This window comes from Hyperoodon ampullatus (assembly GCF_949752795.1).
Source record: "Hyperoodon ampullatus genome assembly, chromosome: 11".
NCBI classification, from domain to species: domain Eukaryota; kingdom Metazoa; phylum Chordata; class Mammalia; order Artiodactyla; family Ziphiidae; genus Hyperoodon; species Hyperoodon ampullatus.
In genome coordinates, this window is record NC_136924.1 from 73,461,821 (window position 1) to 73,479,089 (window position 17,269).

The 17,269-nt window shown below is 36.6% G+C and overlaps 1 protein-coding gene across 1 annotated transcript in view; it reads right to left on the reverse strand.

The window, feature by feature from the left end:
- Positions 1-7,436: 7,436 nt before the first annotated feature.
- The window catches only part of ZFC3H1 (zinc finger C3H1-type containing), a gene marked incomplete at its 3' end in the record, with an annotated part of 48,920 nt that continues 39,087 nt past the window's right edge, over positions 7,437-17,269 (reverse strand). Inside the window, exons 27-35 of the mRNA XM_079715707.1 lie at positions 16,652-16,746; positions 12,968-13,078; positions 12,593-12,697; positions 12,296-12,461; positions 11,072-11,172; positions 8,701-8,802; positions 8,024-8,063; positions 7,704-7,766; positions 7,437-7,574 (exon numbers count right to left, since the gene is read on the reverse strand). Of these exons, the coding sequence (XP_079571833.1) occupies positions 7,437-7,574; positions 7,704-7,766; positions 8,024-8,063; positions 8,701-8,802; positions 11,072-11,172; positions 12,296-12,461; positions 12,593-12,697; positions 12,968-13,078; positions 16,652-16,746 (921 nt within the window). The remainder of the gene's footprint in view (positions 7,575-7,703; positions 7,767-8,023; positions 8,064-8,700; positions 8,803-11,071; positions 11,173-12,295; positions 12,462-12,592; positions 12,698-12,967; positions 13,079-16,651; positions 16,747-17,269) is intronic.

Here is a 17,269-nt window from a genome sequence, read left to right on the forward strand (position 1 = left end):
TTCATCCTTGAATTTTTGCTGTCCACATAGCCACCTAAATAAAGACTACATTCCCCAGCACCCCTTGCAGTGGCCAAATGTCAGAAGAACGGGACAAAAGTGGATATGGTTATATTTAACTTCTATGAAGTACTCTTAAGAGAGGAGGTTTGTCTTTCTCCTTGTTTTTCCTTCCTGCTAAACAGAATGTGAACAAAAGGCCTGGGACTGGAAAAGCCATCTTGAACCATCAGGACCACGACACTGCTGTGTGCAATTCAGAAAAAGGTCCACCCTCCCCATAGAAGTTGGGGTCCAGGTGGTCCCTTTTTGTGAATTAGAAAAAGACCCTCCTTCCTCCAGACCGACTCAACCAGTGCCCTAGGATGCTTGATAAGCTAGCCGATCATGGGCTTTGACCATGTGCAGGACATGACAACCAGAACCATATGTGGCAGCTCTCTTGGGAATGGTGATCACACAAGACAGCAACAAGACAGAAGGTGCCTAGACCCTCTATCACCAGGGAGTGCCACATTGCCTGGATTTTTACTTAAGAAACTTTTCTTCCTTCCTTCCTTCCTTCCTTCCTTCCTTCCTGCCACATTGCCTAGATTTTTACTTGAGAAATTTTCTTCCTTCCTTCCTCTTCCTTCCTCCCTTCCTTTCCTCCTTCCTCTTTTTCTTTCTTTTTTTTTTTTGTATTTATAGCCAATTTAAAATTTTATTTTTATTTTTAATTTTTTGCATTTTATTTTTTTAATAGTTGATTTACAATGTTGTGTTAGTTTCAGGTGTATAGCACAGTGATTCAGTTAAATATCTATACATATACATATTCTTTTTTAGATTCTTTTCCCTTATAGGTTATTACAAAATACTGAGTACAGTTCCCTATATTATACAGTAGGTCCTTGTTGGTTATCTAAGCCACTGCTATTTTCATTTGCCAGTCCTAACATAGGAGGCTCATTTACAATATACTGGAAGCCCTGGATTTTACTCTTTTACTCTTGGCTATTTCTACTCAGACTCTCCTCTCCCACCCCCTGCTAGATCACATTGCTTTTATTCGGTACTGCATTAATCAGTCACCAAAACTCAATGCTGCCAATTACCTCCTGCTTTACTTTCTGTGATTTTTATCTTTTTCCACCACTGGGACCAGAGCTCCCACCAGATTTGGCCTCATTACAATAAAAAGTAAAATCATAGTTAAAAATAAGGCAATTCTCTACTCTTAAGATTATGTTCCTGGAGGGCTGTCTTCCAGCTTGGGGATCATGCAAACTTTATGCAATTTCTCTTGCCTGATTAGGTGATTTTATTACTTTTGCCTGGAAGCATAAGTAAACATAAATTGGTCAATACTGCCATGCCTTTCATAAGCAATTCCAATAAAAAGTATGGAAAGTGGCTTGGATTACTGGCTACTCTTTGCACTTAAACGAGCAACGAATGCTCTTTCTAGATCCATGAACACGTGAACACTGAGTTCCGAATTAAGGAGTGGTCTTTACCCTCCATGACACCATAAAAAGAGCCCACCCAACATGCTGAGAATCCTCAGACTTGAAAAATAGAGTCTTCATATAGACCCTTTTGACTTAAAAGTTAAGACCATCTGCTAACGGATTGTCTTACCTGTTATTTTAGGCAATAACATCAGGAATGAACCACTGAATTTAGATGGCAGTGATCTCTGTTGTGTTTTTTAATTAGACAGCAATTAACTCATGCTTGACTATTGGTAGAGTCATATGCTCCAACCGATGGCAATGAAACTATGTCCAAAAAAAGTAAATTGTTATTTTATAGCATCTCTTTGCCCTCAAAATTTTGGAAAATGATCCCAAACTCAAAATATTATTTATTTTTTTAAAGATAATTTCTATTATATGATCTCTCAACACCCCTGAGGTAAGTACTCATATTTCCATATTTTGTATATGTAGAAACAGACAAGAAGAAATGAAATGTCCTATCATGATTACACAGCTAGTGGGAGCTAAATCTAATATCCAGATCTTTTAGATATGCTTTTTTCATTACTCAACAAATGGTTCACACTCCTCTATTTCTTTGTAGCTCCATTTCAACCAGCATAAAGTGCCAAATATATCCACAGGCAGTCTCATAATTTTGACTGTAGGATGTGCCAAGCTGAGTGTTTGTCTTGGCCTTGGCAGAAGATGTTCTGATTACCTCCATTAATGCAAACAGCTCACCAACTCCTCTATCACCCTTCCTAATTGGTTCAGCTCCCTTAGGCTGCTGGCTATTATTCTCTTTCATAAGTCTTACATCACTAGGTAAGAACATTTGCAAGATTTAATTTGCTTGATAGACCAAACAACATTGTAAACCCACCTTTGATTTTGGCTGAATTGATATTCAATCTTGAAGCTTTAAAATAACCAAGTAAAGGACAAATGCAGTATATTCTCTTTTAGAACAGCTGTGCAAATAGCTTTCATGTTTGGATTCAGGCTTTCACTTAATTCATTGATGATGCCCTTGAAGAATCATATTTGTTTCTGTTTTGGGTGGGCTCCAAAACTTACTAAAAAGCTTTGCATAAAAGCAAAATATTCATAATTCTATGTGGTAGCTGTGATACGACAGACTTTTTTTTTTTTGTGGTACGCGGGCCTCACTGTTGTGGCCTCTCCCGTTGCGGAGCACAGGCTCCAGACGCGCAGGCTCAGCGGCCATGGCTCACGGGCCCAGCCGCTCTGCAGCATGTGGGATCTTCCCGGACCGGGGCACGAACCCGTGTCCCCTGCATCGGCAGGCGGACTCCCAACCACTGCGCCACCAGGGAAGCCCCAGGCTTATATTCTTAACAGTCTATTCACTGTCTTCTATGCAGTTGTGTCTTTAAACTGGAGGAAAAAATTCAGACCCACCAGCACTCGCCGTAAAGTCACATCACTTAAGACCAATCAAATTGGCCTTGAATATTTCAGATCTTCTGCTTTCTTGTTGAAAACAGGAAGCATATATTCCTTTTAAGTTCATGCAAAATTTTTTGCTCCCCAAGTGAATTATTTTATTCCTGGCATTACTGAGTTCCACGTCAATTGAAATATTTTTGGAATTGGGCTAAAATATGTCATTTGGAAAAATCAGTTTAAAGCACTGAAGACTGGGCCATCTCCAGGTAGTTCTTCTATATAAATAGAAAAATAACCATGATTCATAAGAGTCACAGAATATACCTTATAGCCTTGGCTGGGAATGAAACAGGGCTCTGCAAGTTGCAGATATTAGTAAATGTTCAAAGTAGCATTTTATTCATACATTACCCAAAGTTAGGGAAAAAAGAAAGGAAAAAACTAGTAGCAGCAGTTGTAACTCCAATTTGGCTTTCTATGTCAAGGCTTTTTAAATTGGGCCTGATAAGATTGACTCCTACTCAATCATGCTCATATGGATTTAGAAGCACAATATGCCTCAAGAGGTCTCTCTTCTGGACCCGTGTGGCTGCTGTGGAGTTTCACATGTCTTACAATGTCATCATGTCTAACAAACTGTCAGTTGTGCACGAATTAGCACAAAGCCAGAGAAGCTTTTTAGAAGGTTTTTAGGAGGAGCTTCAAGATGGCGGAAGAGTAAGACATCAAGATCACCTTCCTCCCCACAAATACCTTAGAAGGTTTTTAAAAATCCACAGGTTTTTAAACAGTGCAAATCATCCTACAGCATTTAGGTGTAAGTGCCACATAATTTTTGAAAATAGTATTACCTGCCTCAAGTTTTCATCCTTCTATTTTATGACTTAGCCAATAATCCACTTCTATCTGGGAAGACTTTCCCAACCTCCAACCCCAAATTTGGAGCCCCCTTGGAAATGCTTCCTTGGCATATACTCTTCTGTTCTGTTAGACTAAGGGACCTCTATTCATCCTTGTGTTGAGAGTGTCTTAGCACAGGGCTCAAATTGATTCTGGAATGAAAAAATGCCTGACTCTCCACTATGGGGCCTCTGAAAACATGTTGTTGGGTCCCTCTTTTCAAGGTCACCGAATGAAAAGTGGAAACAAATTCAATAGCCATTTCACCATCTATGAAAGACAGACACAGCTTTCTATTACCTACCTCAAAGATGTCAGAGAGAAAAAAATGAAAAGCTCTTTTCACATTTAATGCAGATATCTCAATCAAGTAGTACTCAAAAAGTATCACCTAACGATTACTGAGGAAAGGCTATGTGAGTGGTGGTGGAAGATGGGAATGAGAGTAGGGTGGGGCCACACACCCTTAGGTGGCTGTTCACTGGCCCCTGAAACAGTGAGCACACAACTGAAGAACACCTGCAGAAAGTGAGGGCATTTTTTGGTGGCATATGGAATAGAGCCCTAAAAAAATTTCTTTTAATTAAAAAAAAAAACACCTCTTTTTCAGCTCAGCTCTATGACCTACATTAAAAAGTACCATGACTTGAAAAGATAAAGATAGAGACCCAATTGTGAAATTGTGAAGGTCAAAAAAGAATATAAAAAATGTTCCTTAGAAGCCTATCTTTTCTTGAAAAGCTCTTGTTCCAAAATGCTCTGTATGATGACTGTTAATTTGTACTGAGGGGCAATGATACATTTGCAGGCATAATCCCCAAACCTGCAAGGTCACTAAAATCATATTTCCTCATTCTTCCCTCACACTAATGTTAACAGAGAGATATGAAAGCAGACTTAAGGAAATTATGACCTATCTGTGAAAACATGACAGCTTTAAGCAAGAATATTGGTCCTGCTTTGTATTATAGCCACATGTTCCTACTTTTTCAACAACCTTGAAAAATAAATATTTAAACTCCAATCTTCAATAAAGTCCCTCTACATTTGTTGTCAGCTTTTGCTTGTCTGCTTAGTGCCTTTAGTTCTTAGATGTTGCACCTGGAGATTCTTGCTTGCTTTATGATGTAGGTTTATATGCCCTTTAATTGAAAGCAAACCGCCTTAGATAAGCCAGTGACAACAATGTTACAAGGTCCACTTTCCGTTAAAAGGCAAATAGAAATATTAGGCTGTTCTCTAAAATGAAGAAAAACACATAAAAATACACCGCAATCTGCCACACCACTTCCTTTATTGGAGATAAAACCCCATAGCCTAAAATGCCTCTTTTGTGTTTTTCCCCCCCACAGGAGTGGGAGAGTTTAAGGAACTGCAGTTCTCAATGACCAATCTTTTCTCACTGTATAACATTTCTTTGCCCAAAGAAAGACTTTAGTCATAATGTTAAATATTATATTCATGTTACTACAATAACTATCAACTTTCACCCCAAGTTTTAATATTCTAATTATTACTTGTTCAAAGTACTTCATTAAAAAGAAAGTAAAAGTGAATATGGAAGGATGACGGGAACATATACCTCACTCGTAAGCAGTGCTTGCTATTCTTTTGTGGAGGTTAAAGTGAGTCTGTAAAATGACAGGAAGAAAAGGTGACATTATCTCTAAGGCAATATAATTTCTATAAGATAGCTTCATGATTTTAAGTAGCAATAGGACAACTGATCAAAAAGGAAACAGCTGCTTAACATATGCTAAGGCCTCTGCCTGCATGACTGTGAGCATGTGAACTGGGACCTCTGGAGTTGTTACAATGTACAGCCTGCATGGCTGGATCTTGCAGTTGCATTCTTTTTTTAAAAAAGAGACAAACGTTACTGCTGATGGAATTGTTAATGCAACAAATGGTAGGTTTTAGAATTTACAAAAGTTCAAAATTCAGCAGTCTCCAAAAAACTACTGAGACATTTCAATTAATACCAAAAATATTACACTATGGGGAGACAGACTGGAAATATTTTTCCAAGCACCTAACAGTGGTTTTCAAATAATCAGGGAAGGAAAAGCTTTCAAGGTTGAATAATTAAATGCATACAATGGAGGAATACCCCTCTGGGATTACTATCTTCCACCCAAGTTTCTTTGGTTTTAGATAAAAACCATACAGCCTCTTTTTGGTTTAATGAAAGACCCTAGACAAATGGGTTCTGTTCTTGACCTCACCAAACAGCACTTACTAGCCAAATATGCACTGTCTGGTAGGCACATTAGTAGAGCATCAAAACATGGCTTTATTTTAACTAAGCATTATAAAAATGTACAGATGTACAAATTTGCCTAGTATTTCATGGGGCTGTTGCTCTGTCTTCAACAATTAGATTGCATTGTAGCTGTAAGACCAGATTTGTGGCAGTGTGTGTGTCATTAACAATTTTTCTACCAAGCGCAAATAACCCACTACAGACTGAAAACAAAACAAAACAAAGCAAAACAAAAACAAAGTCATCTTTACATTTGGTCATATTGATATTCAATGTAAGACCGCATGTCGCTAAGCAAATCATTCAAACTATAGTTGGGAGATACTTTCTAAACACCGTGGTCGTAAGAACAAGGAATTTAATGATAGTGCAAGCCTATCTGTTCATTGTCCTCAAAATAGAACAGGACCCATCTTCTCGTGAATTTAAAAAGACACTGGAATGTTTTTATGGGAAAGCAGTTCAAAGTAAGAAGTACTGATATAGGTATAGTGAATATCCATATCTCCTACTTCAACCCTTTCCCACCGGAATGTGAAAAGTGAATAAAGACAGCAACATTTTTCAAAAAGTTAACTTATATTAAAAATATTTTATAAACAATTTTAATACTACAAAGTAGTATTGCAATACAAAGCAGTTCAAATATTAACTGTTCTTTAAACTGTTAAACTTTATTATAAATTAAAATTTCTTTACAAAAAAAATTGCACATAATATTTGACCACTCTTAGGTTCTGATGCACTGGCATTTGCAATAGTTTCTTTAATCTTCAAGTTAAACAGTCTCGGCAAGGAGTCCAGAACGTAGAAAGGGCAATAAACAACCCTGTTAGAGCATTCAAGTGCAACTAGCAGACTTGTGGCCATGGCAGTTACACTTTCCTTAAGATGGACTGCTTAAGTTTTAAATCCTGAAATGAAGAATCTCAAAAGGTTTAAAGAGGAAAAACTAAAAGGGACTGCCGGCTTTTTACTGTAAACACAGCCCTGGAAATTAAATCCCAAACAAGAATCTCTCAGGCATCAGAGAGTGTCAAGTGAATCAGGAATAGCACAACATAAAGGAAGGGGGAAAAGTAAAAAATAAAAACAAAAACAAAGCAAAATGAAAATAAATGTCAGTCACTTTGAGGAACTATACTTACGTACATGATGTTATGAGAATCTGGCAGGGCCTAGAAGCAGGCCAAACAGGAAGTTCATTTATCCAAGCGAAGAGGGTCATGTTCATTGCTTCCGGTTTTGAGGATAGGATATTGTAGGGGACTTGATATGATCAGTAATGCTTGTCTGCCTTACACAGACCTTAGCCAGGGATCAGCCTAATCTTGAAGGATCATTCAAATAATTTTTGGCAATAATTATAAGGACTTAGAACTGACTGCACCCAGTGTTCAGTGATTCTTGCTTTCTGTTTTGTAACTGTTTAAATTTAAGAGCTCATTTAGGCTGACTCCAATCTCTTGGCACTTGGAAACTAGTTTTCTCAGGTTATCAGTTTTACCTCCTTCTGATGCTTCAAACAAGAGTTGCTGTAAAAGACAGGGAAGCATAGAAGTAAGACTTAGCTAGATTTTGAGCATTACCACATCAATGGATATGGCACATGCAGAAAATTTATAGGAAAACTTCAAGATGAAATAAAAGATAAAAAGCATTACATCTTTCCACAGTGATGCACAAAGAGGTAACTTCTGTAAGGCTCTCTGATATAAACGGTGGACCTATAAGATAGATATATATACAATTCCATCAGGAAATGTGGTGGAAAACACCTTCATAATCCTAACTATTTGAATGGTATAACAACATTCAAGACAACATGGTTATGCTGGATTTTGGAGTTTTCAAACATTTAGAGTTCTTAGGATGTTAACTTCTATGCTTTAACCCTTTTAAATTGAGAAGTCAACAAAAAGGGCAGAATAGCTATTCAAAAAAACAAAAAAAGCAACCCATCTGAGAGTCAATCATGGCTTACCTCTCTTTGTCCCTTTAGAACAATCTCAGCAGCAATGGCTCTAAGAAAAAAAAAAAAAGGAATATAGAAAAGGGAAAAGAAAAATTTATATATCTTTGAACAAAATGAGATACTACCACTGGCAGAATACTGACTGTGGGAATCTGAGTACAAAACTTCCTGAAAGTAACAGGCTAAATTTCCAAGGAGGGTAACCTATAGTGAAAAGAAAAATTCAACAATTTTTATCAACTTTACAATAATAAAGCAGGCCAGTGTTTTGAACATAAATAACGTTCATGAAAAATATTCATAATTACTAGTGAAAAAAAATACTTGGCACTAACACCTTTAAAAGAAAGAAGACATCAGATTATAATAGGGGAAAACCCCGCATTTTAAAAGAGATAGTCTTAATATGTGTATAGCAGATCTGTTTGTTTGATAACAGTATTGTTATCTATATGTTCTCCTTCAAGGAAAATTAAAACTATCCATTTTACTTTTAGAGGCAATTGTTAATGAGCACTCCTTCACTCTTGGTATAAAACCTCAGCAAGTGCCAAAAACAAATCTAAATTAGAAGAGAGATCTCTCCGGGGGGAAACAATAGATGTCGTTTCAGATTTACCTGTCTGGAGCAAACCTTATAAATAAAAGCAATAGCTATAAAAACATGTACATGATTGTTGCATTACATTTTCCAGGTGGCCAGGCATGTTGGGATATTATATGTAAACATCTTGGCTTGAAGTTTCAGAATCTGAACATTGCTTTCTTCCCATTCATGTTGAAGTAGCCTGTAAAGTACATTCAGGAAAATGAACAAAAGCATTGCAAGTATAGGGAACTCCAAATGAGCTCTATGAGCAGAATGTTCGATGAAGCATAATTTTTGGTCAGTTAAATTCTATCAAGACTATTCAGCAGGTATTTGTAGAATGCCTCTTACAAAAATTACCCTGGGAAAGAAACACGCAAACTAGCAAAAGGTCCAGTCAAGACCAGTACCATCTTCAACAAACTAAAATAAGGCTGACGTATTCTTATAGGATACTAAAGCATTCTCTCCAAATTACACTCCACATTCCCCCTCCCCGTAAATTTTCTAAAATAATGAATTGATATATTAGTGCAATTTCTTGGTATTTTTCTTTCTTTATTAAACACAGTATACTTAATTGTGAATGTTTCTTGAGCTAAAATGTAGTAAGTACAGTGACTAATTATTAAGTTCTCTATTCTGAAAAAAAAAGGACAAGGATGACCTTAAGGAAATAAGAAGTATCAAAAGTGGAACTTTACCAACAAAACCAACAATTAAACTATCTATATTCCAAAATGCCTATCATTACAGAAACTACTCAAAACATCAGCACATTTTCTATTTCACATGTTTTATCAAAGGTGATGTTTTATAATACACATTTCTATAATTAACTTTGGCAGATTAGCATGCTTACTAAAAATTTTTATTATAAAACCTATGGCATTATTTTGTTACTCTTATCACATTCTTAGGCCTTTGAATTTTTTTTCAGTCTCATATCATTTTCCTACATACATGCTAAGTGGAATGTAAATGCTCTAGAACACAAAGGAATATCTGATAACTATTTTAGGCACCTTATAATCCATAAAACAAGCTTAGAAACATAAGACACAACTGATGCAGTGGAAATGACAGCACAAGTAGAAGCCAAAGCTTTAGTATGCAGTGTACCTTTTTGAATCAAAAAGCACAATTCCTGAAGGTTGAAATGGGTTTTACTCTATCAGAGCAGAAAAACTACAAAGAAATGCTCTAAAAAAAATATTCTAATTCAACGTATGAAATCCCTGGATAAGTGTTTCCCAAATGTAGTTTGAGGGCTCTAGCTCAGGAATCTGCATTTTAAATAACTATCCCAGGAGATTCTGATGCATGCTAATATTTGAGAATGACTGACGTATATGAAAAGAAGTCATAGTAGGACTTCCCTAGTGACGCCTGCCAATGCAGGGGAAACGGATTCGAGCCCTGGTCCGGGAAGATCCCACATGCCGCGGAGCAACTAATCCCACGCGCCATAGCTACTGAGCCTGCGCTCTAGAGCCCGTGAGGCACAACTACTGAGCCCGCGTGCCACAACTGCTGAAGCCCACGTGCCACAACTACTGAAGCCCACGTGCCACAACTACTGAAGCCCGCAGGCCTAGAGCCCATACTCTGCAACAAGAGAAGCCACTGCAATGAGAAGCCCGCAAACCACAAGGAGTAGCCCCTGCTCACCGCAACTAGAGAAATCCCACACACAGCAGTGACGACCCAATGCAGCCAAGAATAAATAAAAAATAAAATAAATTAATTAAAAAAAAAAAAGTCGGGACTTCCCTGGTGGCACAGTGGTTAAGAATCCGCCTGCCAATGCAGGGGACACGGGTTTGAGCCCTGGTCCGGGGAGATCCCACATGCCGCGGAGCAACTAAGCCCGTGCGCCACAACTGTTGAGCCTGTGCTCAAGAGCCCACAAGCCACAACTACTGAGCCTGCGTGTCACAACTACTGAAGCCCACGCGCATAGAGCCTGTACTCGGAAACAAGAGAAGTCACCGCAATGAGAAGCCCGCGCACCGAAATGAAGAGTAGCCCCCGCTCGCCGCAACTAGGGAAAGCCCGCATGCAGCAGCAAAGACCCAACGCAGCCAAAAAAAAAAAAAGTCATAGTAACCAAAATATACATGGGTGGCTGCTTATCTCTTTAACACTTAAAAACCTCTTAAGTAATATTCCTTTGCTGCATAAAACATGCTCTGTGCTTATAATGCATGTACTACAGACAGATGGTATGTGCTTAGGGGACACAGGTGAACTTTACTTGAATTATATGCCCCCTTATAATCTGCAGTTTTCTGAAGTGACTAGATCTCCACATTGACTTTTACACGAATAGTTACATATTGCTTAACAGCTTTGAAATTAAAGTGGAAATGAGGCAATAGCCAAAGAGCAGACTATTAGCAAGTTTTCAAGAATAATTTTATATGAAGAGCCTATAAAATTGAGCTGAGAATTTTATTTTTTCTTACCTCAGTGCAAGTCCAGAATTAGTTGGCATAATTGAGCAAAACTGTTCCAAGGTTTTGGAATGCTGGGTCTTTGGAATACAGCTCAAATAAAAGAAAATAACCTGTGAAGGTTGGGGAGGTGGGGAAAGGAATACAACAAAATGTGAAATCCAGTTACCTATGTGTTTTAATGAGAAAACCAAAATGGTCTTTAAGACATGAATGTATAAATTATAACAATGTATGATGCTGTGAGTTATAGTTCCTGCCATTAATTATATTAGTGACTTTCCAAATATGAATTAGGAAATATGGTCTAGTGATGAGAGCCATGGACTGAGAACACTGACAAGAAGCCAGGAGTCCAGGTTTTCATTCCTGAGTCTACCTTTACTTGCTGTATAGCTGGGCAAGTCATAGGGCTAATAATACCTGCCACATCTTGCTCATGGAATGCCCGTGTGTAAATGACTTAATGTCCATAAAGTGGTTTGAGATCCTGGGATAAAGAATGGCATAGAAGTACAAAGCATAATAATTGGTTATCCCGGTAACAACAAAACCACCCCACCAAAAAAATAAATAAATAAAACACAGAGATGTTTTTGTCTATACTGAGCTTTAGTAGGAGCTTTTAGCTTACATGCACTGAATAAAAGGGGTCTCTGAAAATAAACCAATTTTTTAAAAACCCTTTGCTTCACTGCCTATAAGAAGATGACCTTATAAATATATCACTATCCAGATTCTACTCTTAAAATTCCAAACAGCATCTGATTTCAGCTTTCTTATGTCCTATGAATAGCTATATCTGCTTGACAAAATACTGATTAAAAGAGCAGCTACAACATGTAAGCACATTCTTACTTATTTTGAAGTTATGGAATTTTTCATTCAGTAAAATGTCCAATTACTCAAGCAAAACATTACTGACATTATTACAATTACTTCTTTTGATCTCTCTTCTTTAATATGTATTAAACCTTAACATGTCTTCACTTTTGCTTCAATGCTAAATTTTCTTAAATAGAAGATAATCAATATGCACATTTTATCTTAACTGAACTTTAAAGGGCTCTGTGCCTAGATTTTGAAGAGATAAATAGAAAACATGGTCAAGAACAACAGTAAATGCTAGTAAAGTGGTCCTAGGAAAATCTCTCGATATTAAACAGGAGTTTTGCTATCATTTAAGTCCCCTACTTTTGTATAAATATCTAAAGAAAATAAGTTTTAAATTCTTACCCTATTATGAAATTCATAGTTGGACCAATAATCAGCACTGCTAAAAGGAATGGGGTATCGGGCAGGGACTGTAACCAAACATCTATTCACTAAATCAGTAAAAAATCTGAATTCCTGGACTTTGTTTCTGGATCCAGCGGCTCTATTATTGGCAAAGACAAGATAACTGCCAAAAGAAAAACATCATAATTTAGAATAATTAAGCCAGTAGTTCCCTAACAAGAAAGCTCATCACCCCTTCCCCAACCATATCCCCTTATTTCAAATCCCATTCTTATTAAGAGGAATTAAACTTACTCCAGCCAAATCTTCTGCACTATATCAGAGTTCATGGCCACCCCTAACGCTGCCTCATATGCCTCCACTGTCTCTTTAATACTTGATTGAAGAGGATGACAAAGGCTGTTTAAAAAAATGAAGGAAAACATTGTATGTCTACAGCTCAATTCGATCAGATAAAGGAATGACAAAGTATAAACATTAGAGATATTATTACAATAGAATCCTTCTTTCGATCTTTCTTTTTTTAGTAACGTATAAACCTTAGCATCCCTTAAATTTTGCTTCAATGACTTTAGCAACAGGTTAATTTTAACACAGTGTAATTCAGTAATAAATAACAAATGCAAGCCTAGTATGCAACATTTCTCTCCACAGTAGATAATGTCTCACCAGTATATCAGCCACAAATAAGGAACTTGGTGGTTAAACATTTCATCATCAAAATTTTCTTTACATAAACAGGCTGGAATATCAAGTGGTCCTGGGATATTTAAGAGATACCTGAGGAAAAAAATCATGTTTGAAATTATGCCTATGTACACATGGATTACTAATGCTTTTTTAAAAAAGATCCTGTTTCAACTAAAACTTCCTTGAAATATTTTTATACGGTAATGAGACTTTATTTTCATGTGTATATGATACCGCTTTGGTCACATCTCTAGCATCATATATTTATTATCTTATACCTACTTGAATAACTCTCCTAAAATGAATTTTTAAAATTTTATAGTCCAAATTAAACAAACCACCATAATCATCTAATGAAACCTAATTAAAAACAGAGAACAAATGAGACTACCAAGTATCTAAAATTTTCCCACAAAATCTGTACTTCCTTGAAAAAAAAAATTCTTTATAAAACTTGGTATCTGAAAACAATTTCTCCCTCACATACACACATACACACAAATACCACTCTACATTTAATTTTAGACATGATATAAAAGCGTATTCTACAACATACTGGCCCATAAGGCACTTGTCAAAAAGAGGTCTATGATCAAATAAGATTGAGAAATACCGCAAATTAAAGCCCCCTCTTAAAAAGCCACAACACATATTAGGATATTAAAGGCTCTAAGAAGCCAATCAGTAAAAAAAATCTATTTTACTTTGGTAATTCAGGTTTCCCAATATATTTGAATCTGTGTGTATAACATTACCAGCATCTTCAGGAACAATGTTTTTAAGGGAAATACGTTGATTTTTGAAAATGACAACCTAGTATAACTGTTCACAGTGAATTCAGCAATTATTTCAAGGAACTAAGTTTTAATGGATTAGAGAGGCTGTATGGCGGCTGGGGTGGGGGAGGTTGTCTGCTGGGGGCCGTAAGAAAGGCAAGAAATGCTACTTCTAGAAGGCAGATTATCATCCCGACTTGGCCGTAACTAGCTGTATTACCATGAGTTAATCACTTAACTTCTAAGAATATTGACTTTTCTCAACTGAAAACTGCAGTAAGTAAGAAGAGATAACTTTAAATCTAATCTATGTAAGACTATCCCTACGCCAACTTCAGTAAGGTGAATGAAATCCCCAAGTTAACTTTTATGGTTATCTACTAGTCTTCAAATTGATTTGAAACACACGAAAATTACCCCATCTAGATCTTTCTGTCTGTATTTATACTAAATTTTGCACATAAAATTTTCCAGTATAGGGGGCTTCCCTGGTGGCGCAGTGGTTGAGAGTCTGCCTGCCAATGCAGGGGACACAGGTTCGAGCCCTGGTCTGGGAGGATCCCACATGCCGCGGAGCAACTGGCCCCGTGAGCCACAAATACTCAGGCCTGCGCGTCTGGAGCCTGTGCTCCACAACGAGAGGCCGCGATAGTGAGAGGCCCGCGCACCGCGATGAGGAGTGGCCCCCGCTTGCCTCAACTAGAGAAAGCCCTCACACAGAAACGAAGAGCCAACACAGCCATAAATAAATGAATGAATAAATAAATAAATTAATTAAATTAAAAAAAATTTTTCCAGTAAAAAATTTATACTAAATGTTATATAGAAAGAGAAATGACAGACTCTAATTCTAAATAAATATTACAGTTCTACGTACTTTGCTTTACAATTTCTACTCATGAAATAAAAAAGTATTTTGAACTTATTAAGAGCACTGACTTCTCCTATTAATGAGCTTCGGCTCTTTTATTTTAAAATTTTAAAAATTTCTATCAATACCAAGTAAGTATGGCAATGCTGAAAACTCTCTCACTTACTGCCATTCTCTTAATATTTGACTCAAAGATTTCCTAAGTTAATAGAATACAGCATACTCTGTAAATAAGGACTTCAAATTGTCTAAATAAACTAAGCACAGGATACCTTTTCCTCATAATTCTTGGTGAATTATGAATTATAACTTTACACAAAAAAATTAATAAAGCAAGATGACTTAGCAAATAATGAGAAGATTATTTGGAGGTAGCCCACTTTCACATTTTTATTGTCACTTATTTATTCTGCTTCATTAAGCTGACATCAAGAAGATCTGAAGATCTTTGACCATGGCACAAACTGGCAGCATCTTCTTCAAAGCTAAAACAATTACCTCCATGCTGAAGGGAAGATCAGAACCAGCAAATCTTTAAAAGTCTGGTTCAGCCTTGAATTTATCCTGTGCTTAAGTCTGAGATGTTAAAGCAATCTAATTTAAACAGGGAGAAAGTCAGCATGGGGAAGCTAAACAATCTCTAAATTTCTCATACAACAGTTTAATTTTTCTCTATTAATTTGCATTTCAAATTATTCTCTTGTAATTAATTATAAGATGTTAATCCATATGTAGCAAAGCAGAAAGACTTTCAGGAAGAGAACTAAAATCACTATGTCAATAAACTGTCTACCTACCATAAGAGGACAGATGTAAAGACTCAAGTCTGGTAAAGAACGGTGACCCAAACTTTTTGCCAAATCTCAAATAAAACTGCCATGTTCACAAAATATTCTAGGGTGGATAGACCACTGACTTAACAAAATGTGGGTTATTTTTGAAAATATGTTTTTATATAACACTGCTATACTGTGGGTGGGTGCAAGGAGGGAGCACCTAAGAAGAGAAAAATGTATGCAAGCATTAGACTTGCATATAAAAATCCAAGACTCTATCTTCACTTAGTATTTTCCACAAGAATATTTTTTAAGGAGATATCCAGCTTAGACCTTTCTTCTCTCAGTTCTTCCTAACATACAATAAAGAAGTATGTCATGACAAATATTTTCCTTTTGATGCTGTTTTACTTAGGATCAGCAAACTACACCTATCTTCATAAATAAACTTTTATTGGAACACAGCCATGCCTATTCATTTATATACTGTCTATGGCTGCTTTCTTGCTACAAAAGCAAGGTTGACTAGTAGTGACAGGCCATATGGCTTGCAAGCCTAAAATATTTACTACCTGGCCCTTAAGGAAAAAAGTTCGCTGATCCCTACAGAGAGATGAGGAGGAAGAAGGAAAGAGAACTTTAGAAGCCTCCGAAAAAACCTCACTCTTTACGATCTTCTGTGGCCTCTTATTGTTGTTAGAACAAGAACTCACAGGGAACAAATAAAGGTAGTAAATACAGAACTCTGTATAAGCTACTGAGAAAGTGATGGTTGAGAATAGAATTCTCCAAAGTTTCTTACTCAACAACCTTTCAGAAGTTAAAGCAGTTCTCTTCAGAATTTTTTTTTAAAAGGCATATTATTTACATTCACTTTAAAATCACCAATCCAATAAATTAAAACTCATTTTTTCGAAAATCACTGAGATTGTCTCAGGATAATTTGTTGCTACAGTATTAATTGCTAAAATTAACAATGGCAGTAATTAAAAGAAGCATGAATCACCACGGTGTTAACATAAATTTAGTGTTCTTAATCCAAAGAATGCAAAACATTTTACATCTTGTGTCCATTTTTATTAAATTCTACTGCCCTTATAACAATTCTGTAAGAGGGTATTCAAGTGTCTTAAAAAAAAATCAGTCTAAAATATAATCAATCCACCAAGAAATTGGTAATCTTTCCACTGAGCTACACTATTTCTCATTCCTCTACAAATCAAGAGTTCTACAAACTTACCGAAACAGATCCAAGTTACTATACTTCTCAAACCCAGGTTTAAAGAAGGATGCGATAAATTTCCGCAAAAATGGAAGAAGATTATCTCCTCGATTCTATTTTTAAAACAGAGAGGAGGGACACACATTAGGCTTACAATGTTTAATTAAAATCTTTCAAGGAAGGAAAGGCCCCACCACCACCACCCTCCCAACCACTGATTAGATTAGGTTTTTTTGAGTAGGTGGAGGTAGAGATGACTTTTGTATTCTGATCTCCAAATTGAACTAAACATTAAACAGTTTAACACCCAATATACCACAAGCTCAAGTTTCACTCACCAATTTCACCAATTAGCCATTAAGCTCTATTTACATGTTTGGCACTGTGCTAGGTGTTGGGGGTAGGGGAGCTCTAAATCAGAATAAGACATGGTCCCTGCCATCTAGGAGTTCTTAGAATAGTATACAAAGTAGCTATAAGCAAAATTACAATGTAATGTAATTCAGTGCAGTGGTAGAACTATGCATTATGGCAGAAAGAGAAGGAATACCTAACAGTATTGCAAAGGGCAAAAAAGGATCAGTAAAAGCATCCTGGAGAGGCTGATGCCTGAAACATCTTAAAGGATGAATCAAC